The sequence below is a fragment of the Trichogramma pretiosum genome, unplaced genomic scaffold, assembly GCF_000599845.2.
Source record: "Trichogramma pretiosum strain Unisexual culture from Peru unplaced genomic scaffold, Tpre_2.0 scaffold27, whole genome shotgun sequence".
NCBI lineage: Eukaryota > Metazoa > Arthropoda > Insecta > Hymenoptera > Trichogrammatidae > Trichogramma > Trichogramma pretiosum.
The window spans coordinates 905,051-932,435 of record NW_019641694.1 but is presented as its reverse complement, the minus strand read 5'-3'; the positions used below and the strand labels follow the sequence as shown (position 1 = coordinate 932,435).

At 43.5% G+C, this 27,385-nt stretch overlaps 1 protein-coding gene across 5 annotated transcripts in view; it reads left to right on the top strand.

Annotated features, from left to right (window-relative positions):
* LOC106660516 (phospholipid-transporting ATPase ID) overlaps nt 1-27,385 on the top strand; it is a 43,839-nt gene that overhangs the window by 6,186 nt on the left and 10,268 nt on the right. For 2 of the 5 annotated variants that reach the window (XM_023461960.1, XM_023461958.1), the window contains exons 1-7: nt 12,680-13,256; nt 23,303-24,031; nt 24,105-25,119; nt 25,829-25,887; nt 25,966-26,178; nt 26,255-26,460; nt 26,539-27,343. In XM_023461960.1, coding sequence (XP_023317728.1) covers nt 23,966-24,031; nt 24,105-25,119; nt 25,829-25,887; nt 25,966-26,178; nt 26,255-26,460; nt 26,539-27,343 — 2,364 coding nt within the window. In that variant the 5' untranslated portion in view covers nt 12,680-13,256; nt 23,303-23,965. Of the gene's footprint in view, nt 1-1,467; nt 1,986-10,789; nt 11,350-12,679; nt 13,257-23,302; nt 24,032-24,104; nt 25,120-25,828; nt 25,888-25,965; nt 26,179-26,254; nt 26,461-26,538; nt 27,344-27,385 lie in introns of those variants that run through there. The other 3 variants (XM_023461959.1, XM_014383494.2, XM_014383493.2) reach the window with 3 other exon arrangements.

The window sequence follows — 27,385 nt, the reverse complement described above, 5'->3', positions numbered from 1 at the left end:
GGCTCGCAGTCAGATGTAAATCACCTGCACAAGTTGGTAGTTACATAGTTGTCAAATAGCCGTAGATGCAAAAAGTGCGTAAGTCGCGTTATCGTATAATGTTTTGATGATATAATGTGCGTGGAGTGCTCGTGCACTCGCTGTGCGCATTTGCTTAATCATTATGCGTTCGCATGCTCCGTTTCCCTCTCCTTGTCCTGCGAGCCCGTGAAAATGTTTACAAATGCACGAGTGGTTCGATCGAAAGCTTCTGTTATTCGACGTAGCTCGAGTAATTCTGTTTTTCACGCGGGCACATCGATGCAGCTCCGGTTTTTTTTTATGCATAGACTGGCAGTGTTGTCGATGCAAATTTCGAAAAAAGTAAAGGTCGCATCGGTGCAGAATGACCACACCTCTCGGTATCGCGCGTGAGATCCGTGCGTGGGAATACTCGCGACGGCTCAGATCTGCATCGTCCGATTCATTTTCACTGGCACGGGTTGCAATGTATGCTCGTTCAAATTCGAATAAATAATCGTTTTTACTCGTATTTACGATTGGCTTCGCGAATGCAGCCAATGTAAACGTCGATATAATCGAGAGGCTCAAAAGGATATCGCCTAATCGTTGCGCTATGGATATTCCAAATGTGAATAGAAAGAACATCAACAGGTGCGAGGTTGCAGTCGCCGGTCGATTCGTGAGGGATTCACCATTTCGAGTGTCGCAGTGTCTCTGTAAAAACTTGTAATCGTAAAACTAGTAGTATCTTAGCTAAATTATCGTTTTACTCTTTCTTACATTGTATATTGTGTGTACGTATAAGTATGACTGGTATACTAGTCCACTCGATGGAACTGGAATCGCGATTAGATAACGCGAGCGAGATTTTCAATTCAACGCTTTCCTGCGCTTTCGAAGAACAAATACTACTGTAGTCTATTACATATTATTCGGATTTTCAAGCGTGCGTATAGTGCAAATGAAAAAAGATGGAAGGAAAGCGAGATGTGCACACATAGACCAGCTCACAGGCATTAGCCTCGCTAAGGGTGTGCGTGCGAATATACGAGCTGCAAATATTGTCGTTGCGAAACGATACGCGTGCTCGCGTGTAATGCGCGCGCAACAATTATTTGTTATAGCTGGAACGAGCGAGAGCGAAAAAAAAGGCGTACGATATGCACAGGCCTGTGTGTGAGTGTGAGCAGCAACGCAGCAGGCATATAATGTATAATGCCGGTGCCGGTAGTATACAGCAGCGAAACTCAATGGCTTTGAGTAATAGTAGGCACCGATCGTATAGCATGTATATTGTACTCGGTGCGGTGCGCGACTCTACATACATGTGTGTATTGTATATTGCTCCACATTGCACAGTATCGCCGCGGAGTACAACACACGCGAGCTAAAGCATACTATATACACACATAGTAGAGTTAGCGCGCGCGCGACGCTTTGCCGTCGACGTATTATATAGAGGCACATTCGGTCAGTCGTCGCTCGGACGTATGTGTGTTAAAAGCTCGATCGCTCCAGCGAAGCCGCGAACGCATCGTGTCGTGTGCTTTATTCCCGCTCGCTCGTGACTTCCCTCGTTCGCTGCTGCTTAGTCGATGCTTGCTCGTTGCGCCCACCAGCGACCTATTAGTTAGTCGATAAAAATATCGACGAAAAAACCAACGCAACTCCCGTGCCAAGCTCTCGACGAGCGACGAATTTTTCCTCTTTTACCGTCCGAGACTCGCGAGTGTTGTTCTCTGTGCTTTTCCATGTGTGAGCTTCGAATATAACAAGTTGACAAACATACGCAGCGCCGCTAAGGGTAATTTTATACGACAACAAAAATACAAGAGACTCGGACGCGACTGGCCTGCAGACGAGCAATGACAGTTCTAGAGTTTCGATCGACTTTGCCGCCGCCGTCACCGCATCCACAGCGAGGAAAATAACGCCGATCGAGACGCCAGATAAGACTGCGAGTAGCAACAGAGTTTTTTACAGTGCGTCTGCAAGCTAATAAATTGATAAATGAATTTGCTTCTTTTCTTTTTCACGCATCCGCGAGCGCTTCGTAGCTCGGGTTTTCTCTAACGATTGTCCGCCGTGTTTATATGCGTTTGCATGCCGTATGTCGCGTGACCCTAGCCACTTACTACTTCGGCAGCTTATAATTCGCAATTATTTACCCTGCGGCTGCTCTTGTGAATTATTTGCACTCGAACGCTTTGAATTAATCAGTTTGTTACGACGACGACGATAAAAGCATCGAAATTTGCTAAGAAGAGAAATTATTTCCCTCGAACGAAAAGAGCAACTGCCTGCTTCCTTCTGCTCGTTGAATGTATAAATATAAAAGGTGTACGTTTACACAAGTATACGCTGCGACAAGAAGATGTGTGTCACGTTGCGTCGAGTTACGCTGCAAAATTCACCCACCGATCGGCGTCTATGCGTGTGCCATCGTATAAATGTGCATACCCACATACACACACAGCTAGATATATACATTAAATGGAAGCAACAAGCAAAACGACGACGCGCTACACAGCACGTGGATGGGCTTTAAGAGTCACGCGTGTGCACCGCTCGGTTCACTTCTATACACGCGCGCGCGTCAATAATAATTCGAGAGAGAAAGAGAGAGAGAGACAGATGAATAGATCATTGCCTGCGTAGGCATCAAAAAATCTTTGCGCGAGATAATTAAGGGAAAGCGTAAAAAAGAGCTTGTAATGAGCAAGAAAATTCAAATTAATCTCAATCGCATTTTGCATTTTAAACGGCTACGAACGAGTAAACATCTAATCGCCTATGTGTATCACATACATTTATAATAATATGTTGTTCCAACAGCAGTACTACATTTTCTCTCATTTTTCAATTTTCTACTTTTCATGTTTGTTTTGCCATGTTCGTTGGCTTTAATGTTAATGTACATCTAAATTACCTTGCTAACTTTATCGGCGCACATTACAACACTTACAGCCATGTAAACTTGCAGAAAATTTTACACTGTTTCAACAATTTTTTCAATTCGAAATTCTAAAGAATTCAATGTTATTTTTTTCCAATAAATTTTTTCATCCGTTTCGATCGACAAAATTTTTTCGCGCACGTGACTCTAACTCAATTTCATATTGCACATTGCATGCACGGTTGAAATCGAAATTGATCTAGAACAGCCAAGAAACGAAACGCAACCTTCTTTTATTCTTCCTATCTGGCGATGCAATGGCAAATAATTGAAAGGCAAAGGACCGAAGCTTCGGTTTGCTCGGCGTCGTTCAAAATCGATTTTTGATCGAGTACATAGCGTAAAGTTCGTCGGTGATTCTACATAAGACAGATCCAATTGACTTAATAATTTCTCTTCATCAAGTTAAATTCCTCTCTTAGGACACCCTCGAAAGGGGAAAATTATTGATTCAATTGTTGAACTGTACCCAGCAAACTTGGAAACGATGTGAAGGTATCTTTAAATTTCTAAAACGAAAGAACAATCTTCATTTCCAATTGTAATTTTACTTTTTTTGAACGTTTTATTCTGCTCCATGCAAACTATAGTTGATGTTAATTCAAGAAAAATTTCCAAGCCTTTTTGTAAAGCTACGATATTTTTCTCGACGGAATGCTGAGTTTTCCCCCTATCTCAATGTTGATTAGCAGTAAAATATATTCTTCGACATGTTATAGGTATCCTTCGATGGCTCATCATTATAATAGGTCTTGCTAAACGAAGCCTATGATTCACTAGGCAAAATCCTGAGGCAATTATTGAATCGCCCGTGAAGCGATTCACTCAGCGAGCTAAAAAAAGCCCGTGATTCTCATAATATTATCTTAAATTAATCGAAAGGATGCTAGCGATAGCAGAGACGAAAGATCGTATGGTACCTTGGAAAAGAGCAATAAAGAAAGATTAGTATAGGTAAAAGAGTAATTCTTTGCTCCCGTAGAAGAAGACGCATACGTACGTCAACAAGGCGTGTTGCAAGGCGTTCCTTTATCGGACGTCGACCGATCATGGTCACTGAACCCCAATACAAATTTAAACATTCCCCTTGTGTTCGTCTCTATCTCTCTCTCTCTCTCTCTCTCTCTCTCTTTTGCTCTCTTGCGCGTGTCTTGTAGACACAGCGTCGTCGTCGTCGCCAACGCGTCGACCTACATAATATCGCCATTGAGACTTTGACGCGGAATTAGTCTTTATTACACCAATACAAAAAAAATGAGTAAATGGATTGAAAAATTTTGTAACGGTTATTTGACGGACTTTGTCGAATGCGTGTATCAAAGCTAGTATTGCGAACAGTTGGATAGTAGATATTTATAATCGCGCTTCGTCGCTCTGTTCTTGGGTGCTGCTCGATGTGTTATGATGCGTGCGTGCGCGCGTCTTATGGTTCGAGGAGCTCGGCCTTGACGAGTGCAATAGGTAAAAGCTCCGATGATGTCACTTGTGCCTCGCGCCTGACGTAATACTTACACGATCGTCGCGGCACTCGATAGTCCGAACGTAAAATTCTTGCTTTATGTTCGATTGCACGAAGAAAAAAAGGATATCCACGACGTACTGGCACGGATTATCAATTTTATACCGAGTAAGATAATAAATTAATAAAACGTTTAATAATAAACGCGCGATGAAGAATTTTCCATCTTCGTAATGTAATCGAGTAATTAACGTTAGAGTGAGCAATCGCGTTGATGCTCATTTTGTTCTCTTTTGTTGTTGTTTTCCTATCGAATGTCGCGACCACGCCTTCGTAATAATTCTGTAATTATGCAATCGAAAAAGGAGAAGAAAATAAACGACGGATTGCACAGAGAACTACGTAAACATAAGAATTTTCCGGCACGCAGAGAGAAGAAAAGTAAAAATTCACGCGGTGGTGGGGGGGCAGAGAGCATCGAAAAAGCGCAAAACTTGACCGAGAAATGTCGCACTGAACTGACCCAAATTTCGCCATCTTTTCAAGGTCATCAATGGATGCGTGTGAGCGTGCGAGCATCCCCCCTTCTAAAAAAAGTGCGTCCGCACCGATTCGCGATACATTTATACACATGGCTGTGTAGAGTCTAGCTTTTCTATATCTCATTGGACGCGCGTGGACTGTACATTCGTACACGCGGCTTGATCGTTGGCTAGTTGCACTGAATTATTGAGAGACGAATTTCATCGGTATATAATGGCACTCGGCAATGGCACATACACACAATCACACACGCGCAAAGTTCAATTAACAAAGGTAACACATACATACATCGAAAAAAGGCGGAAGTATGCGCCCCAACTTTTTTCTTTCTTTTTTTTTCTGCGAATGTACAACGAGCGGGCGCAGGAAGTTTCAAGGCCGACTTGGGTGTATGATTAACGCGAAATGAGTTCGAGTTAATCGAATTAATATTCTATTGGTAAAATAAGCAACAGCCGCAAGGCATGGCTACGTTTCTCGTTATCTTGAGCTCGAGTTCTTTCTCGCGTTTGCGCGAGCGCGTTAAATAATTGATAAAACAACGTCGATTTTTTTCCGTACTCGCTCGTTCTTGAATCGCTCGGCACTGCACTAATCTTTGGAAATTCGATTTTAAATGCTGTGTGCGACTTCGATATCGTGTGTGTGCATCGCACGCCACTGCGCAAAAACGTGCCTACGTTTCTACGTACCCACTCGTGCCTCTCTTATCTCGGGGCTCTCTTATCGAGATTGCAATCGAAAGAATTAATTCACCGGCGTTGAGTAATTAAATGCAAAAAAGCAATGACGAGACAAAGAAATCCCCTACGCGCCATTGGCTCGAGCTTTTTCAATTATTCGCGTCTACCGATTTAAACGTATTCCTTTACCGATCAATTTTCTACGATGCTCTCGCGCGACATCTTTGCAGAACAAAAAATCGTAATAACATATATCGCGGATCAAGTCGTGTGCGCATCGTACGAGTCTTATCAGTTAATCGTGAATTATTTTTCTCAACTGCATCTTATCTCTCGTTTAACGATACGATCATCTGTATTTGCAGTCTTTCCGCGCGGTACCAAATAATAAGCATACTTCTGTCTTTTTTTCGCGACGCTATGACACACAGAATAAAACTAATGGCCTGGTAATCCCTTCTGACGATGTAATGTAACAAGTATATCAGGAACACATCAAAACAGCTGACACACCTCGGGCTCATGTTGAAACACACCCCGTTGGATGATGTGTGTACTCTGCGTTGCACGCTAATGCATAAAAAGAGCTTCGGGTCGCAAACAGAGAGAGAAAGAAGGAGCGGAAAAAAAACTGGAAACAAGCGACGACCCCGTTTTTTCTTCTTTCCGTTTCCATCATTGCTTGCGTGGATTTTATAGACGGCAATATCCGCAGATTATATAGGAAATCTTAGTTTTTCCATGGAATGTATTTACGGGTACGGATCGATAAGCAAAAAGTAGCAGAATGGCATATAGGGTTTCATCAAATGCATGCACATAAGCAAGTGTGTGCGGTTATTATTACCAGCGGGGGGCCGGAGTAGAGACCAAGATTGTTCATTGTCATTTGCGTGTATATCATGTAGACGAAAGCGAATTGAGTAAATACACTGTTTTTGCGTGTCGCACAGGTACAATTTTAGAAATTTAGTCAAAGAAAAAGTTTAAAGTATATACGGATGAAACAATGAATAGAGTGACATTGAAAGTCTTTAAAGTATTGGGTGAACCATCAAATTTCAGTAGTTCTTCGTTAAAAATGTTTTGAATCGAGTGCTAATTAAGAGCGTAAAAAATTCAAAGCGATTCTTGTCGGTGTACATGCTAATGACAAAGAAAGTAAACACCGGAAGTATGACTAAAACTCACTTACGCTCAGCCATATTCCGCTGAATCTTATCTTTTTTCTTTTTTCTGTTGGTGTAATAGTACATTGAGCCGCTTGCGCGTATGATGCTTCATTGACTTATGCAAACACAAACGCATACACGTACTCGCAGCGACAATATATCTGTATATAAGCGCACTATTGCAGCAAGTGTAAAAAGCAAAAACACTTATCGCCGTAGCAGTTAATTTTGGGAAAAGTTTGACCGCGTAATTACCTAGCTTAGCTTTTCTTTGTCCAAGTAAATGAATAATTAACGTCGCTGCACGAGCGTCGATCCGATAAAAAAAGTATGATTTTGCAAGCTCAACGTAATCGGATCGTTTACTTTCCGTTTCCTATTGTGTTGGGAACTATAAGTGAGTATCGAATATTGCTTGCAAAAACATCTTTACAGAGTTACCATTGATTGATCTACGCAATGTTTTCCGTACAAAGTAACGATGTACATATTGATTTCACGAACATATATACACGGTTAAGTTTATTGTTTGATCCTATTTTTATGAAAATTTGAAAATGGCAACTGAACACGCGCTTATCGCATGTGGTCAAATTGACAAAGAGCGAGGCTAAAGATCGGTCAATACGACGTTTGGGTGAAAGCCCTCGGTCGCAAGCTCTCGAGATTTGCGTGCAAAAACACACTAACAAGTGTCACACAGCGGGGCTGCAGCGCATATCGCAGCTGAAAAGCAGCAGTAACCGTAGCACTTGAAATCCGACGCGATATCGCGACGAGTATATAAAGTTAAAGAAGCTCTCATTCATCCGATCAAGAAATAATGTGCGCGAACCTTGAAATTCTCGCGCGCGTATATACCGTTGCGCCGCAGAGCTCTGTGCCTAGCCACGCGATCATTCAATTTCTGCGCGTCAACTGCGGCTTGCTCGGGATAGAGTTTTTGTTTTGTTTTTCGTACCCGCTGCAGCTGCTGTATGGACGGATGAATGACCGATGGCGAGCGAGCGAGCGAGAGGTCGTCACGGGTATCGGTATACGCGCACGAGCCCGTTCGCGAGCGTACCTCATAGATTTTGAATCGCTTCCTCAAAAATGCTCGCGCATTCGAGCCAAGTACGACCACGTTCGTGATTGTGTACGCGAAACATAATGGAAAAACATGACTTATGCACTCGGTCACTATAGGCTAGCCGCAAGTTTAATTATATTTCGAGCTGTTCGCGGAAAGATCGAACCTAGCTGCCAATTAAATAATGATTGTTTTGCCACAATGTAGTGTATATTGTGCGTGAGTACAGGTACAAAGGCTGGTCGCTTGCATACGCAAATAGCCGTCGGGTTTACTCGTAAAAAAAAGAAAGCAAAAAAGAAAGAATAAAAAAACTTTAGAAGCGTAATACACACAATATCGAGGCAGAGGTATGGACAGACATGAAAATATATTTTATGCTTATAGTCGCGCGCAAATAAGCGCGACGATGGTAGGCAGCATTAGCGGCAGCGGCAGCTGCCAGACGCTCAAGGATTCCATCGCTCAATAAGTAATGGGGCAATCTGGGAATGAACGATGCCTCGGCAGCGTGCTTAAAGCTTGACCCTGCGCTAAACTGACACAGGCTCGTCGCGCAAGCTCGCGTACTTGCTTACCGAAATTTCCTCCGTTTTGTTTACGCAGTCCCACGTGCTCGAGACGATATGGCGCGAGAAGAGAAACGGGGAAACGAGAAAACTCCATCATAACGGCTAGACTCGTAGACTCCTGACGTTTTAAAGCTCGCGTAAAGCTCGCGTCGTACTTGGCGTTCACGGAGGCAGGTTGAAAAAGAGACACGCGCTGCAAGGGGAGCTGCTATGCGCGTTCGAGGAAGAGAAGGCGCATCGTATATAGACACGTATACACGAAGCGACGAAGACACTCGATGCGCTAGCGACGGACTACAACGGCCGTGACACTGTCCTTGTTCGAGGCCTAAGAGCATCGAGCCTATACGACGGCCACCGAGCAATGAACAAACGAATACGAACGAGTGAAACTTATGCACTTGTGTCCAAGTCCATGTGCGTATGGATGTGTGCGCGTCGTGCCTTTTGGCTAAGCAAGCACTTGAAATTATATCCACTCACACGATCGCAGTGCCGCGAGTCTATTATAAAACTACCTAAAAGATCGATCAAACGGTCACGGTAATATAACACCGGCCAGCTTGTCACAGCTTTTCATTTCTCGCACTCGATTATACGTGTGAGTGTATTATATATGTTTTGCGACGTACCACAGGCTCTATTCGCCCCTCCCCCTCCCCTCCTCCCTAACTCCCAAAGACTCGCATGTACTCTCAATTATTCAAGTCGTGACTTTAGCGAGTTTCGTAGTAGTAGATTTTCTATTTTTTCTTTTTTTTTTCATTTCACCCTCGCGCGAGTGTGTGTTTGTACGGGTGAGTTACCTTACGTACGCGTGTAGCTACAGAAGAAGTAAGCAGGCTGATGACTAAAGTCTACATAAGCACGGGTTTATTCTCTTTTCATTAAAGCTTGCCATTAGTCGGCCAATTTTCACCTTTAATACATCGAGTGGAATTGCGCCACGATGCAACCAATGCACGCAGATACATTCAATGCACTCTAATACAGCAACGCCGCCCGGATCGATGAGCTTTTTTCTTTCGATTCTTCGGTTTTGCAATCGCAGACGATAAAAGAGAGAGAAAAAAACTCGCGTATACAATATCTTATCTGCTTTTGGGGAATCGTTTTTACAATATATAGGTACACAAAGTACACGTCCACGTGGTGCTGATAGTTGTGCGCCATGCTTCCATGTATTTTGTACATCTGTATATTGTAAACCCGATTGTTCGATTGGTGTATTCGCTTTATCGATGCTCAAGAGTTTCTTTATAGGTATGCAATATGTCTCGAATGTGTGTAAAGATATCAGTTATACATACACGCGACTGCGAGATGTCTGTAGGCGAGCACATAAATTAATTAGTCAAAATAATTACCGACTATTTAGCCATGAGTTAACAAGTTGTAGTCTATACACACGGACACGTAGACTAGTTGCTAGGCCTTACATAGGCGACGCGATGGTCGGTCGCGTGCTCGTCAAAAAAAAAGCTCTCCTTACTTTGTATAAATCGTTGCGCCGCGAACTCGCTTAGTGGCTAAATCATCGATAATAGCCGCTCTCGCGTGTGCGTGTGCCTCGCGCGCGCGAAGCACGAAGATCGAGAGAGGGAAAAAAAGCTCGAAGAAAGGAGGAAAAAGCAGCGAAGGGGGAAAAACTGGGCCAACGCGTGCGTGCTGTGTCGCGTGCGTTTTTCAACCCGCGAATACAAATACACACAAGCTAATCGCTATATATATGTTCGGCGCGCTTCGTCGTAATGTAACTTAATATTGACCGATGATAGCCTGGCTCATATACATATATATGCCGATGCGAGGTGAAAAGGAAAGCGTCGTATATTTTTCGTTGTCATCTTTTTATCATGTAGAGTGCGAACTATATTGGCGCTTGCCACCCCTGCGTCGTCTGTCTGTATGTGTGCCCGATAGCGTGTCTGGGTGCGCGAATCGATTCGTGATATCGCATTGACCCATAAATGTATGTAGCCACACAACCCCATCGTCGGCTTCATGTGTGTACTCTTTTCTTTTCTTTATTGCGTAATGCCGCTGGCCGAATACACACAGTATGGTATACAGCACTACCTTATAATATGTGTGTCTACTCTTAATTAGACTCTCTTTTCCTCGCTCGAAGAAAGAAATGCGCGCACACACGTTCGTCTAATGAATATGTCATTGAAGTCTAGTCAAGTTTATATGTGTATTATACATAGTAGACAGCTCGAACAGCCGCGAAGATTAATCGAACGTTGATGATGATGATGCTTTCGATAATAAACAATTCGATTAGTATGCCAAACTCATATGTATTTTAATTTTATATGTGTTACAGTGAAGCCAAGAAATCGCAATAAACTTTGTGGATGATATCACTCAAGTTGGCTCGGTTGAAAGCGCGAGGACGACGAGCCGGAAGACGTAAACAAAGCAGCAGCAGCAGCCGCAGAAGCAGCGAAGGAGATCTCGCTCAAAGGATCCAAGAAGCCGAAGCAGCTCGCTGCCAACCCAGCAGGTGACCACATGGACGCCGCCGATTTACGGACTATAACCACCAGCCCCGAGAAGCAGCAGCAGAAAATACGGATCATCCGTCACGATAAATCACCATCATCAGCGAGCAGCGATAGAAGCACGTGGGCAACGTCGCTTTGGCCGCTGTTGTTGTACTGCGTATTAGCGGCGACGACGACAGACGGCCTCCCGTCTCATCCCTTTGAAAGGAGCTCGATAATTACGATACCAGGCTGGGTGGATGCTCACAACATTCACTGCTTCTTTTTCTTCTTCTTCTTCTTCTTTTTGGCGAAGCGACAAAAGCAAAAGCTCTGCCATAATAACAACAAAGACGACGACGAAAAATGTCACGAAGCTCTGCAACGCGACCGCAACAAGGTAAGTCTAAACTCCACACCTATTCAACTTTGTATTATGCAGCTGAATAATAATCGAGGCGATACCGATACTTAGCTATATCTTTTTAGCGAACTTGGCTACCTCTTGTATGTACCTCGTCTTTTCAAGTGAAAAGCCTTGCAAACTTTGCTCTATATATGCACATGTACAATAAGAAGTAGCTACGAGTCTTTAAAATGTAAAATTCTCATTCGAAAAGATTGCAATTGATATGTATGCGCGTCTCGTTACTCTGGAATAACAACGATAAAAACGAAGAAGACGATTTATCCTTCCTCGTACGCAAAGTCAGTCGTTAATCGTCCTGCATACGTATTAACGACTTTTGTTCGACACGTCTTTACCCAATGTTTCACGTTGTCCATATTTTACTTTCCAATAAAAACATAGCCATGAAAGGAATTAACAGTCCCTGCACCAAGTGCACAAGTGTTAATTTCTCGGAACGCGTACGTATTACCATGTCTCGCGAACATGATATTTTACTTTGAGTAAAATTTGTACAGGCGATGATGAGAAGCTGGTAAACTTATATTTCGATTGGAAGATTGTGGATATAACATGTATAGATTTGCAAAAACTTCCGGCAGATACCGGCTATGTTGCCAAAAATTGTATTTATCGTAAGAAAATAAAAAATCAAGTCAGAAATGAAATAGGCAAGTTAGTTGTACGAAACAGCTGGGCTCTTTGAACGTACAAGTTGCTGAGAAAATAGCTAAAAGTCATGCTGCATCTGTAAAAATCGTGCGAAAAGAGGCGAAATATTTCCAGTGCGTTCAGTTAGAGAGCATCGACGCAGTTGGTCAGGTTGAGTGGGTTTCATGCGATTTTTTAACCGTACTCCGGATGAAGCCGACAAAGTTCGTTGCGCCATGACGGACATCGCGTCTCGAAAAAGCAGGTGTTTGCGTTGGCTCTCGGGGTTGACAGAGGTAACGCTGCACCGAGCGTCGCGGATGTACACTTGGTCACGGAGAGTTTCGAAGCGCAGGCAGAAACGATCGCGCGAGCCGTCGAGCGACACCGCAGTCGGCAAGACAGACAATAGCGTTACCTCGCATTGGCAGCGTTGGCACGCGCGCAGAGAGAGAGAGGCACCACACCTCGTCGCAGCTCGCAAGCTCTAGGTTGCCTCGAACAATGAGAAAGCCGGCTAGATTATGGCTCATTGTTTGCTAGCGCCCCTTGGCGGCCCAACGGTCGCACTGCTCGCAGCTCCTCTTTGCACGCGTTACCTGGCATATACATATGATTTTGGAGTCGGTAGTGTCGGTACACATCCCAATACATGTGTGTGTGTGGCATAGTTGCTGCTGCTGCTGGCGCACCGTCACTGCACACGCAGGCAGCTGCTGCTCGGAGAGTGGCGCTCGAATAGCTGCTCTCTCGGCCAGTGCAGCACGAGGACTCGCTGCCTACAGCAGTTGTAGCAGCAGTAGCAGTACTGACGATTTGCTCGCTACTCTCTGCGCCGTCTATATACAGATACGTCTACACACGTTTCGTGTGTATCGTGTGTGCCAGACAAGACGAGGAAAATTTTAACGTTCGTCCACGCGTGGATGACGATTCGTTGGTCCGCGTGACGCGAATAGATTTTCATTCGACGAGCAGAAAGCTCGTCGCTCGATCGAGCTTTTTTGTCGAAACCAGTGCTGTCTGTGTCTTCGCTCGTGTTGCAGTTGTTGTTATTGCTGTCCTTGTGTCGTCGACTAGTGCAGTTGCAAAGGCTACTCGTTGAGTATGGAGTGATTACTCGAGTGTGTGGTGTTGACGCAGCTCGAAGCAAGAGCAAAGGTACGCTGCTTTGCAGAGGAATCAGCGCGATTCGCTGCTGATTGCGTTGTCGCGTAGTCGCTGCTCTCAGCGACGATCATCGCGTGGTAAGTGCGAGCCTCCAACACCGCTTTTTCTATTTTTTTTTTTTTTTTTCGAGCGATGCAAATTTCCACACGTTGTTGCCACACTCTGGTTAAGTGATATTCGTGCACGCTCGCGTCCATACGTTTTACAAACGATTCGCCTAAAAAAAATTGTTATTCGCGTTGCGAAATTTAGGCTACGGAGGTTTCTCTTTGGAAAAAGTCGAGTAGCTCCGAGTGGAAAATAAAATAATGACAAACAGAAACAGTAGTAGGAACTAATAACAGTACTGGTATAGTGTAGCAGAGGCACACGTATAGCACTAGTCTAGAGTGCGCACAGAGTGAGTGCGAGTGAGAGAGAAAGAGTCGCTAGCGATATACACACGGGCACCCTATCGATTGCCGCCTCAAAAGCTCTCTCTCTCTCTTTCTCTTTCTCGCGCTGCTGATATGCCCCCACACTCACACACTCAAACACACACATGTACCTACACAGACACAGAGGCACGCGTGGACATAGACAGCCAACAACCCTTGTGTGTATGTATACATGCATGAACTCGTACGCATAGGCTATGTACATATTTTTCTCTCTCTTTCTCTTTCTTGCCCTCCACCGTCCACACACAGACAGGCAGACCTACACACACAGATTCGCGCGCGCGCGCGTTATGTGTCTCGAAGTGGGTCCTGTGCTGCCTATTGCGCGCACGTTATGCGCCGAGTGCGCAGAGAGCCAAAGAGAGAGAGAAAAACATCGTCAGCTGGTGCATGCGATGCTATTTGCGCCCAAGTATGTGTGTGTGTGAGAGAGATGCCAACGTCGCTGAGTGCTCGTGCACTCAAAGCGCGCAATGCGTGTACATAACGATTTTTCCATGGGGGTTGGCACAAATTGATATTTTTCTTTCGTCGCGTAAATATACGAGGGGGAAACACGACTCGATGGCAAGTCATTTTTCTCCTCTCTCTCTTGCTATAGTCCTGCGCTATAAGTCGTACACGTATATAAATGTATTAAATACGCGATATAGAAGGAAAGGAAGATCGTAAAAGCTGCCGAGTCGCCAGTTGCGCTACTTATCGTTCTCGCGTACATATTGTATCATCATTTGGTCAATAGTCTCGCTCTCTTTTGCGCGCACACAGACAGACTGGCTGTCTGCAGCGGTATAGCTCGCTGCACGTACACACACGCGTATATATCTATATGTATAGCAGCAGCACACAGTCGCAGTCGAGGTGCAGTCGCAGCTGCAGCTGCAGGCCTATACCGCGAAGGAGGAGGGAGCGTAGCGCTAGCTAGCAGCAGCAGCAGCAGCAGAAAGGGTCGAAGAACTCGAGCGTTCTATTTTGCTATTTCGAAGCGATCATTAAGTTATGATGCTGATCTTCTTTTTGCGTTTCTAATATATATGCTCGAGGCGCTTTACACTGCATATACAACGGAGCGCGATATAATACGCCGCTACTTGCTTGCTGCATAGGCGCGCGCGAGGCCTCACCGAAATCGGCGCGTTATTTAATTATAAATGCCGCGAAATACGCAATCGTCGCGTGGCATACGAAGGCTGATTCGCACGTAGCGCACAACTAAACGCGATGGAAGCGAAAATTCAAAAGTTTGCAATTCGCAAATTGAAATACCCAACGACGTGTTTTTCGTTGCGCAAATGTCTTGGCACATAGCATGGCGTACGAGCACAATGCGCGCGATCGTCGCGGAGCGTTGAACGGCCCGATCTGCATCGGACGCATCTGCATAGGTAGCGGCCCGCTGACTCGAGTGCGCGTGCACTGACCGCGGCGCAGACACCTATACGAACGCGAGTACACCCTCGAGAGCGCGTACAGTCGCGTCCATTTCACTCTCGCTCCGCTCGCTCTTCCTTATACTCTGCATCGTCCTCGTATTAAAGGACAAATTATGTCGATTCGACCGTAAATCGAGCATTTATTCACTAAGGATAACAATTTCTAAAAACAATGAATCCTTTGGACGATAAATACATACTCTTTCTTTTCATTTATCGCTTACGAGTCCTTTCTCTCCGAGCGACGTAATCGCTAGTCGCTTTTTTCTCGGCAAATATATAATCGAGAGAAAAAAAGGAGGCAACTCGATAGTAGATTGCCTCCCTTCTTAGCGCGCTCCGATACAATGAAAAGTATTTATTAATGCATCGTTACGCGATTCTTAATTGAGCGGCAAAAGTGTGCAGTACAGTGCGCGATTGTCTTTTCACGGCTGCGAACGTAAACAGTCAGTGTGACGCTGACAGATATAGTCTGCAGTACAATTTCACGCTAAAAAGACGTTTAATAAGGAATTAACGCTTGATTTTTCTCGTTAATAAGTTGCCGCCGCCGCTGCTGCTGGCACTGCTACAACTGCTCGTGCTCTCGTTTCTCTGGGCAAGGGCACGGAAAAAATCGATACCGTACATATTATCCGTTCCCTGTAACGCAGCGAGGGGATGATACGCCACGAAGATCGAGGCGAGCAAAGAAAATTCGCAATCGCGCCAACGGCACACTGCTGGCTCTAGTACGTGCAAAGTCCACTGAGGAAAACACAGCCCACGTGTGTCCATGTATGCAACGCCGCGCTTTCAAAGCTGCCACTTGACCTGTTGGTCCATAATTGAAAGTCAAGTGACGGGAAAGTGAATGAGGCTTGTATTATTATATACCAACATGGATTTTCTATCCTCGTGCTCGGCACAGCTTCTCGCGCGAAAGGGAAAAGGGTTGTCTCTAATGCAATCGATTCTTCTTCTAACCCTCTCGGGGATTTGCTTGATCCGCCTATCTACTGAAAGAAAGCTCGTTATATAGACATCGCGGTCCAATAGCCGCAAACTCTAAAAGTAATGAAAGAAAATGCTTCATCATCTACATACGTTTATTCCATTTGACAAACAAACATAATCAAAACGTATAATTATTGATATTATAAATGGCGCTATATGAGGTAATGCCTGCTTATTTTACGCATGTAAAATACACGCATGTGTGTCAAAAAAGATTTGATAATTTTCTGGACCTTTTCAAACGATTTTTTAGAATTCCTCATTCAAGTTCATACAATTGGTTAGGACGTTGGGAACGTAACCGAGTTCAAATCAGCAACTATCAAGAAACAGCGGAAGGTAGATATGTGATTTGACTAGGTGACAATACACATGCTGTCACGCGTATTTTTGTCTGCTACTAACCTCTCAAGTTGTGTTTGCATGTAGAGCAAACACAAACTTTTTTTATTTTTATAAAATTACTTTGAAATATGTTTGTGCAGAGACTATACAACCGATACCATTTCAAAGGTAATGATTTCATCTTTAATTACGTGAAATTTGATCACGATCGTCCATATTTATCACAAGTTATACTTGAAATTGTGTGAATGATCTTGCGCGCTCTCTTGGTAGTCATGTTAAAAAGTGTACTTTTGAAATTACAATGTACAAAATTTAAATCGACAAACGAAGTAAAATTTCGGGATTTTAACTATATTTAATATATATTTTCGCGTTTTTAACTATCAAACCCTAAAGTTTCAACTTCGTGGCCCATCTTGACTCAAAGGTCCCCAACGTCCTTAAATCCATTTTTTTGGTGCATTTTTTGGTTAATCAACGAACTAAAGCTATATTTTTTTTTAGGATAATGTATGCATTGGAATTAGTAATTTTGTTTAACAAAATTACGAATTTAATAAAAATAGTATTTTCTATGGCCCGACAGATCAGAGTATTCTGAAACCCACATGTAATTTGTCGATCGAGAAATCAAAAAGTAATTTTATAATCCTTTATTTTGTTGCTTACTGTCATTTTTAATTGCAAGAAGTTGAAGGAATTTTTTCAAATTTTGAAATAAGACGATGATCCGAGCAAATATTTGTCAGACACTGAAATTGCTGATAAATTATGTATAATTCTCGCGAGATTCAACGTGCACGCATAGTCAATTTCTCTGGAGAATGGAAATGTATTTCTATCTTACGCAAATATATGTACTATATGAAGAAAAATATGCATGAGTAGCGCGACATCAATCAATAATTTAAATGAAAGCAGACCCAACGCTGTACGACTTTTTTAGGATTTCTGAACCACATACATGAGTTGAGGGTATATGCGCATTTGTGCTTATGCAGCAAAGAGTATCAGTGGTTATATACGTGGTCAATCGATCAATTCCACATATGACGATCGGATTTCCGTTAATATTCCCGTCTCGGAGTAGATCGTCTTTTTATGATAAAAAAGCATACATCCGCGCGTAGCAACTGTATGCCTAATGGGTTTTTCTCGTAATATAAGACCTTAGCGTAAGTTAAATGTTTACTCGTAGGTACGAAATTTTATTTTTCAAAGATTAACTTTTTCCATTAATATTGTGCTTGTGAGGCAGTCTTCCAAATGATTGTAAAAATTAAACTTTCATTTTTTTAATAACCGCGTATAAAAAAAAAGTTTAAAAGAACTAGCGATGGTCCGGTAATTTATCGTTAATTCTCAAAATTAAAGAATTTTAAATTATCACAATGGACACAACGCAAAATTTATTACATTGAAAAAAATCGAATTGCTTTTCGATACGGTATGATGCTAACACTTTTACTTTACAATTACTTTACCCTTCAAAGTAAAATTTGAAAATATATGCGTATTTTTCCGATAAATATTTGGTATATATGTACTGAATTTTTTCCAAGTTATTACTTACGTCGAGAGAAATCTGAATTGGTTATAAAATATTGTTGTCCTTAATTGAATAAAAAAATGTCACCGATTTCGAATCAAAATTTTGAACGAAAATGTTATCATTTTAATTCCTTAAGTCTTCTCTTGCATATTCCAAAATTTTAGAGAAAATCGACCGAATTTTTCGTGATTATTTCTGTATTGTTGAGTCTTGACGTTGTGCGTGAAGTCATTAAATATTTATATCGGACCGAGGGCTAAATATTCTATTGTTTTCAAAATAAAATATTCTAGAAATATTCAGCAAAATATTAAGGTACTTGTATCGACAACAAAAGGCTAAAGCGAAATTTCGAAATTGCTCTTGAATTGTTATAATTCTAAGGTTAGTTGTTGCTGCGAGGAGAGCTTTCCCGCGTAAAAAAATTTAGGTTTCGCGGAACTTTTTTTAAGTTTGGCGATTTTGCCGAACTTATATGAACTTCATATGAACTTTGGCCCGTGAGACTCTGCCAAACTTACGTTTTCATGGACTCATTGATTGTGCAAGTTTGGCGAAAGTTTCGCATAAGTTTTGCGAAACATTCCGTAAAACTCATATAAACTTTGTAGAAACCTTGGCCCAAACGACTCACCAAACTAACATCTTCGTAGAGCCATTGATAGCAAAAGTTTCGCGAAACTTAATGTACATTTTGCGTAAATTTCTGCATTCCGCACAGTTAATATACACTTCGTACGAACTTTCGTTCATACAACTCGCTAAACTTTGCTTTTTGTAACTTGGAACTTTTTTCCAAGAAATCAAAAAAAAGTTCGTCTCGATACGATGAATATAGACAAAGATAGATAGAAGCATTTGAAAATTGACAACATTTTGATGAAACTTTTTTTTCAATACTTTTGTTGAGTAGTGTAGCATGTCCCGAACAAAAATTGTTTATATGAAAAATCGTAAATATTTATAAAAAACTAAAAAATTACTATAAATTACAATTAATGAATGTCTGATTTGGCTTTTTATTGGTTTTCAGCTTCAATAATAACTTTTTCATAAATATCTTATTTTTGTGACCAATGTAAATTACGCACATGGCTCAATTGGTACCGTTCACGACTCCCACTCTCAAGGACCCAGGTTCAAATCCTACCCGCGGACTCTCCCAAAAAAATCTTTAACACAAAAAAATCTTTTAAATGCCTGCGAAGTTTTAATCGCTTATCTAATTCTTCATTAAGCCTACACTGGAAGCTAAGAAATGAATAATTTTTTTTATTATTTATTAATGCTTGAAATGAAAATTAAACTTTCGCGAAACTATCGCGAAAGTTTCGCCAAACTTGCACTACTTGAAGTCACCGAAATCAAAGTTTGGCGAGTCTCATGGCCCAAAGTTCATATGAAGTTTAGATCAACTTGCGGATTTTAAGTTTCGCAAAAGTTTCGCGAAACGTGAATTTTTTTTACGCGGGTTTGCACAGTAAAAGCTTCGGGAGAACACGGTGTGATCGGAATTTCAATATCTCACGCATTGTTAGACGAATTCATCAATTTAGGTTGGAGCGAACACGACGTATCGTGAATTCTGGAGACGTGCTCATTGAAAGTGTCCACTGCAATTTGTTTGTTCAAATGCGCAGTAGTAGCATGAACTTTTTTGTTATATTCGAATTCGTTATTTGAAAAGGGCTTGGATTAGCCACAATAACAAATTCTCTTTTTATTACTTTTGGTAAAAAAACTTGAAATGCTGCGGAGAAAAAATTGTTTCTGAAAGATTTCGCCTATTGACCAAATGCCTCCCTACACGCGTCCGGGTCATGATGATGGATCGATCCCCCGAGCGCGGAAAGAGCAAGCTGAGTTCGATCAAGTGTAAAAAAAGCTCCTGTATGCGTGGCCGTACACGCCGCGCATGCGACGGCATAAAATTCTCCCAAACTTGCCAATGCTGCGTGGCTCCCAGTAGAAAGTGTATTATTAAATAATATTTGGAATTTTCGCTATTTCAACGAAAGCATCTATGAAGCAAGGAATTATAGGTCGTTCAAGAGCGCAGCAGGTTATAATATGCTCCCTCGACATTTTTGCACTGCAAAACTTTAAAAAATAAAATTCGATTGGCCTCCGACGGATATTCCGCGTGATATTTTTCTTTCTGTTGCCGAGCATAAAGAATTTTTTCTATAAACTGCGATTTTAAGAATATTAGTACCCACACGTTCGAAAATGTAAATTTTTCCTCTGGCTTGAAAAATGGTTTTCACGTTTTTTGCGTTCTTGTATAATTTTGGATCATTTCAACTGAACTTTTTAAAAAATAATATCCTATAATCCTTTGCACAATATCGAGCAGAGCTTTTTTTGGTTTCAACAATCATTGGCTAGAAAAAGTATGCAAAATGAAATCGATAAGTTAGATTTGTGCCCACTTATAGAAGAAAAAAGAAATGCTTTTCTAGATTCTTCGTTTTTGAAGGCACTTGAACTGAAGTTACGAATTGACCTTCGCTCACAATTCCCAGAACTAACGTTTTTTTCGAAAAACTTTTCAACTGCGCTTCGATATTTATTTCTTCTTATCGCATTCCTCAACCACATGTGATTTAGCGCTGAACGCAATAAAAAGCTTTGGCTTTTTCATTAAAAAAAAAGGACGCACAGCACTTTGTGACGTTGATTTGTTTTGAAACTGGAGTTTGCAACTCGGCTGGAAAGAGAGAAATGAGCAACAATTACGCAAACGCGCAAGTGAGAGAGAGAGGCGATAAAACTACATGGCCTATTTCTAAGACTGAACAAATAAATAAGTAAAATATTACGTTTAAATCCAGTAAGTGTTTTAATACGACCCACCAAGAGATCCCTAACTACATGCTAATGTTCACGAGGATTCAAGTGCTTAACTTTTTTTTACTTCCATAAAAAAACGTATTTTCTAACGAGGGCGTGACAATTACACAAACAGGGCGACGATGTCGTCCTTCGAAATACCGTATAATATCATAAAGCTCGTGACAAATCTTCCAGAATAATATACATCGAAATATCTATATAGAACGTGAAAGTAAAAGAGAGATAGAAAAAGCATGGATTATAAAAGGTCAGGATTAAACTAATAATTTGGTTACGCGGCGAGCTTGCGACCATGAGACTGCACAAAAGTACATTAATACTCACTCACACATGCAAACGTCTTGCCAGCGTGTATAGCAATATTTGATACATTTCGTTTTGAAATTTTCATATTGTATAGCTGGAATCGACTTGTTTTAGAATAAACTATTAAATTTTTTTACGTCAAATTTAATGTCTACAAACTTCTCTTTTTTTAATCAAGCCTATTCTTGTCGACCAGTCTTATAGACATTCACGCACGCGACTATATATTGTAAATAAAATATACGTGGAGTGATTGAATTCGTGCTGAAAAAACGTTTAAGTAATAGTAATAATAATAATAAATGAAAGGCGCATTCTTAACTCTAGAATAAAGTGTGTCTGTGCTGCAAGAAGCTCACACGTACGATGACTTACCCTCCTTTTTTTGTTTATCGAACCTGCTCACTGTATAGACTCTGCTATCTCGAAAAAGCTTCTTTCTTCAGTAAAATGTATCTTTGCCGTGTTATGAAGCTTCTTTCCGTTTATAATCATAACTAAACTTTTGGCTTACATTTGTACTCGAGAGCAATCAAAAGTTGGATTTGTTTCCAACGAGAAAAATATGCAGATACTCTTTTGCAAAGTGGACAAGCAATTTCGTCTGCGCACGCAATTAGATTTGTCGAAAAATCGATTCATTTAGCAGAAAACAGAAAGTTGTAGGAGTACGCTTAATTCTGTTATTCGAGCGATGTTGTGTATATCGACTTTGCAGAATTCTTTTTTTTCCACTCTCTTGAAAATATATAGTTGGTCACAACGATACATATTAATGTAACTGCCGATTCAGGGATGATTTTCCGAAATTTCTGCACGCGTAATAATGCGTAGGATGGTTAGAAATCTTGCAATTTTTTTGCAGCTGAAAAGATTGGAAAAAAAATAATTCTCGACATTTCTTGCAAAGCCGTCGTCGCGCGCGCGCGTAAGCAATGTTGCTTATGCTCTGCTGCATATGTAGCCCCTATATAACCGCCTACTGACATAATTTTCTTGGCCGGTGAGTCAAGGCCTCGACCGCTAGCTCGCTTTACTCGCACACGTATCCGCAGATTCGCTCGATCGCATACATATCCACTCACATACACACAGAGATAGCAACAAACTAAGAAATCCTAATCTCATGCGATGAGTTTTTTTTAAAATTCTTCATAATAACTTGAAGAGAACGAAATAAAAAATTAGCCCAACGAGTCGGTGCTCGCCGAGCTGTAACTTTTTTCGACGTGCTATAGAGTAAGCCAGTTTTCAGGCGTATGCGTGCACTCGTAGTCTGTTCTTAATAGTGTAAAGACGCGACTAAAGCATGTGCATAAGAAAACTCGTGCCCTTTTCGTACTTGGATGAAAATCATTAAATGTTATACGCGCACACGTCAGACGTGTATGAAAACAAGCGAAAGAAAGGAAATCGTGCATATTTGCATTGAATTAATAATAATAGCAGCTGCGCGCGGGAAATGCGAATCATTCGATGTGCACAACTGGCGGAGCTAGGATAAAAACGTTGATAAAGAAATTCCAAGTGGTTGGGCCGAGCCAACGAGTGGAAGTAAAAAAAATTAAAAAAATGTGTATAATGTAGGAGAGCTGCGCGAAGCATCTCCGACATTCTTAAACGTGCGCGTATCTTATATATATTACTATCGAGATAGACTAGAATGTGGCGTCGAGCATCGTCGTCGTGGCGCACTGCTCGCGTCACGGACTATTTTCCACATTTGCGTTGCAGCTGTATAATGTACAAACAAATATAGTTACACAGGTATAGTGCAAACACATTGACACGAGCGAAAGCCCCTTCCACGCTGTCTAAGGCGTATTTGTTTACATGCTATAGGTGCAGCGGTGGTGCGCCCACGCAGTTTTGCGTACCCGCGGCAACGTTTCATTTCCAACTCGTCCGCGTCCGTTAACTAAAAGTTGCTCTACTATTCGACTTGTTGAAGTATTTAAACTTCCGCGCTAAGTCGAGTTAACACCTCGGCCGACGCCGTGTAATTTTCGCCTCTAACTTTCGAGATGCGTTAACTCGCGCGAAAAAAAAGTCACCAACGTGGCCGAGATAAAAAAACCAGTGTGGCAACAGCGTGTAGAAAATATGCGACATTTTCATTTTTACAGTATGTAGTATTGTGCGAAATAACGACTAACCAAGGCTGTATGTATTGCGCGTGTGTGACTTAGTGCGCGCACTTGGAACGCCGTCGTCATCAGTGCCGTCGAGCTTAGAAGAGGAAAGAAGCGGAGCGCGCAGATCAGCGGCGGCGGCGAACCGCGGACTGCGGATTCTACTCAAAGCATCGGAGAAGGTCGAGGCCTCGACGAGCGATTCGTTCATATTAAATATACCGCAAGTATGGCTTTCGAAGAAGACGAGCGCAGCGGTAGCGTAGGCCACAGCGACCTGATCGCTTCGAGCCTCTGCAGCATGTCGGCGCGTGAAACGTCCTCGGGAGCGGTGGCCAGTTAGATTAACGCTATATTCTAATATCTGTCCTCCCTTGGAACGAGCGCCTTTGGAACGACGTCGAGCTGCTGCCATCCGCCCCCCCTATGAACGATCCAAGACTCTGTCAACCCGACAATCGTGCTCCGTGGTTATAAAATTAATATGCTGTCGGATACGTATGCCTCATCTGCATCAGCAGCGGCAGCCGAAGCAGCAGCAGCAGCAGCAGCAGCTAAAGGAACAGTAGAAGCATCAGAAGACAAAGTTGTAGCATTAGCTGTAGCTCTGGGGCAGAAGCCCGGGCCCGCGGGAGCCTTCATGCCGCCGCGGTGCACGAGGTGCCAGCCCCAGGAGCCCCAGGTGCCCCTGCCCCGCAGCAGCAGCCGCAGCTTCGTACGATGATGAACGCTCAAAAGGCCGAACACCATCATCAACGCGACAGCCTCGAGCTCGAGCTCTTTGAGGTACTACGAAAGCCATCCTATTACCCTTGATTTTTCCGACTCTTTGTCTAAAACTGATGAAATAAAATTACAGGTACGATGCGAGAGCGACGATTGCCTGTCTATGAGCGAAGCCGCGGCAACTCCCAAGTCGGAGCTGTGCGCGTCGGCGAGCGGTGCCGTCACGAACGGCGGCAAAAGTCAGCCGCAGCAACACAGCAAGATAGCGCGTCGAGCTACGCCCGAAATCACGGACGACGACGACGACTTGGACGACGATGACCAAGACGTCTTGGAGCAGCATCGGCATCAGCGCGCGGCCGCTCGCGCCAAAACGGCTGCGGTAGCGGCGGCGATAGCGGCGGCCGAGGCCGACGAGGACGACGAGGACGAGGAGGAAGTGAGCGCGGGTGGACTGGGCTGCGCCGGTGGGGCCAGACGAAAGCGCAAAAAGCTCCGGCGAAGAAAAAAGTCGTCGAGCGGCGGCAGTGGCGGCAGCAGCAGACGAGGCAGCGCCAAGCAGCACAAGAGGCAGGACTCGACCGCCTCGTCGGCCTGCTGCCTCGCTGGCCTCACCTCGTCCTCCACCTCCTCGTCCGCGGCCGGCGCTTACCCCCGAGATCTCGGCTCGGTGTCGAGTTCGCGAGGCCATCACCACCATCATCATCAGCATCATCAGCCGCAGCAGCAACAGCAGCGTCATCAACGTCGATCTTTATCGGCACAGGCCGGCTGTTCCTTCAGGGACTCGGGCCTCGAGGAGGTCTGTTCGGGCGAGGCGCCTCTGTACTCGTCGAAACGCGACTCTGCCTCGAGCAGCATCGGCGCGGCGAGCGGAGCGGGTCTCGCGGCCGCCGGCAGCAGTAGCTTCACTGCCGGGTGCGCCGCGACCCAAACGTCGAGCGCGACCGCTGGCGCCGCTTCCGGTGCCCGTCACAGCCGATTGCGCAACAGTTTGCTCTCGGTGCTGGGCAAGCTGGTCGTCTGGAAGGGCACCCGATACAGGCCCACGCCGACGTCCTCGAGCTCGATACCACCGAGCTCGCCGCCCCCGACCGAATGCATCGGACGCAGCGGCGGTTTCTTCTCGTCTGGTGATGATTCGCGAAGTAAGCATGACTATCGCACCTACATCGATCTTTTCTATTTCATTTCAGTCTTTTTTTCCTCCGATAAATCTACTTATACGGGGTGCTCGAAGAATCAACCCAAGTAACTACACCCCCGATCACATCTAAAAATAGCCTAGCTATGCATTTAGAGCTATTTTCAGGCTGTGCGAGCGTCGATCCAATATTCCCTCTTGAATCTGTATGTGCGCTCGTGTTTGAGGCTCCATTAACTAAGTGGATTGTCATCGTACGCTGCCCTAACCATTGCTCTATGCGAGTCGAGCCGCGACAAGGAAGCGAATATCGCTTTACCTCGCTCAAATTAAAGGCGTCGAGTTATCTTATTTTACATACAAACATAAATGCACCTTGCTCCTGAACTTGTCATTTACTTTTATCAAGGCTTTCCTCTTGTTTTGTTTATATTTACGATTTTTGGCACAACATTTTTCATCCATAAGTTTGCCACAAGTTTATTTTTAAGTACATTACTTTTAAAAAACAACAATGCAATTAATTTTTGAATTCATTTCGATATAAATTCCCGATTAAAAAATGTTATCAGAACGCGCAACTAATAGTTATGTATCTATTTCATGGTAGAGTATGCGTATCGCCTCGTTTAGCTGACAAAAATGTTTACTTGAACTTTTTACTAAATTTTGATATGATTTTGTTAATATTTTTCTTGCGCTGCCCTTTACAGAGACAGAAAGGCGAATTCGCGCCAATAATCGCGAGTACAACTTGCAATTCAATTATGCGGTAAGATATAGAGAATAATGCGTAGCAAATAATAGAGGTCTGTGATTCGAATGGTTTAACTCTTTATTTTTGTTGCAGAACAATTACATCAAAACGTCCAAGTACTCAGTTCTGACGTTCCTGCCACTGAATTTGTTCGAGCAATTCCAAAGGCTGGCAAACTTTTACTTCCTGTGCCTGCTGGTGCTTCAACTGATACCCGCCATATCATCCCTCACCCCAGTGACTACAGCTATACCTCTGATCGGGGTACTCACACTTACTGCCGTCAAAGATGCCTATGATGATTTTGTAAGTATCGATAAGTAAGACAGCACGTGGCCCCGAAGGAAGAATGATAAATAAAAAACCATTACCTTTGTTACAGCAACGACACAGCAGTGACTCGCAGGTGAACAATCGCAAGTCGTGGACACTGCGCGGCACGAAGCTGCGCGAAGAAAAATGGTCGCAAGTCCAGGTGGGCGACGTCATACGCATGGAGAACGACCAATTCGTCGCGGCGGACGTTCTCCTGCTCACTACGAGCGAACCAAACGGACTGTGCTACATCGAAACGGCCGAGTTGGATGGGTTGGTGTCGACGCCAATGCATCAATAGAGTGCAGTTTTTTTTTCCTTTGCTCATGTTTTTATTTTGTCATTGCGCAGGGAGACGAACTTGAAATGCCGCCAGTGCTTGCAAGAAACTGCCGAAATGATGGACAATCACGAGCTGATCGGAAATTTCGATGGCGAGATAATCTGCGAGACGCCCAACAATTTGTTGAACAAATTCGACGGCATCCTCACGTGGAAGGGCAAAAAGTATATCCTCGACAACGACAAGGTAATCCTGCGCGGTTGCGTGCTGCGCAACACTCAGTGGTGCTACGGAATCGTGATCTTTGCTGGCAAAGATACGAAGCTCATGCAGAACTCGGGCAAGAGCAAGTTCAAGCGCACGTCGATCGACCGGCTGCTCAATCTCCTCATAATCGGCATCGTCCTCTTCTTGCTCAGCCTCTGCCTGTTTTGCATGATCGGCTGCGGCATCTGGGAGAGCCTGGTGGGCCGCTACTTTCAGGTGTACCTGCCGTGGGACTCGTTGGTACCTAGCGAGCCGCTGGCCGGCGCTACGGTCATAGCCCTACTCGTTTTTTTCTCTTACGCCATTGTCCTCAACACGGTGGTGCCCATCAGCTTGTACGTGAGCGTCGAGGTCATTCGATTCGTCCAGTCGTTCCTCATCAATTGGGACGAGGAGATGTATCACGCGCCGACCAATACTCACGCACGAGCACGCACCACTACCCTCAACGAGGAGCTTGGCCAAATACAGTACATATTTTCCGATAAAACTGGCACCCTCACGCAGAACATTATGACCTTCAATAAGTGCTCCATCGCTGGCCAATGCTACGGAGACGTCATCGACGAAGTCACCGGTGAAGTCATTGATCTCACAGAAATCAGGGTAAGTTTCAGCCAACGCTGCCTTTGATTAAGTAAAACTTTC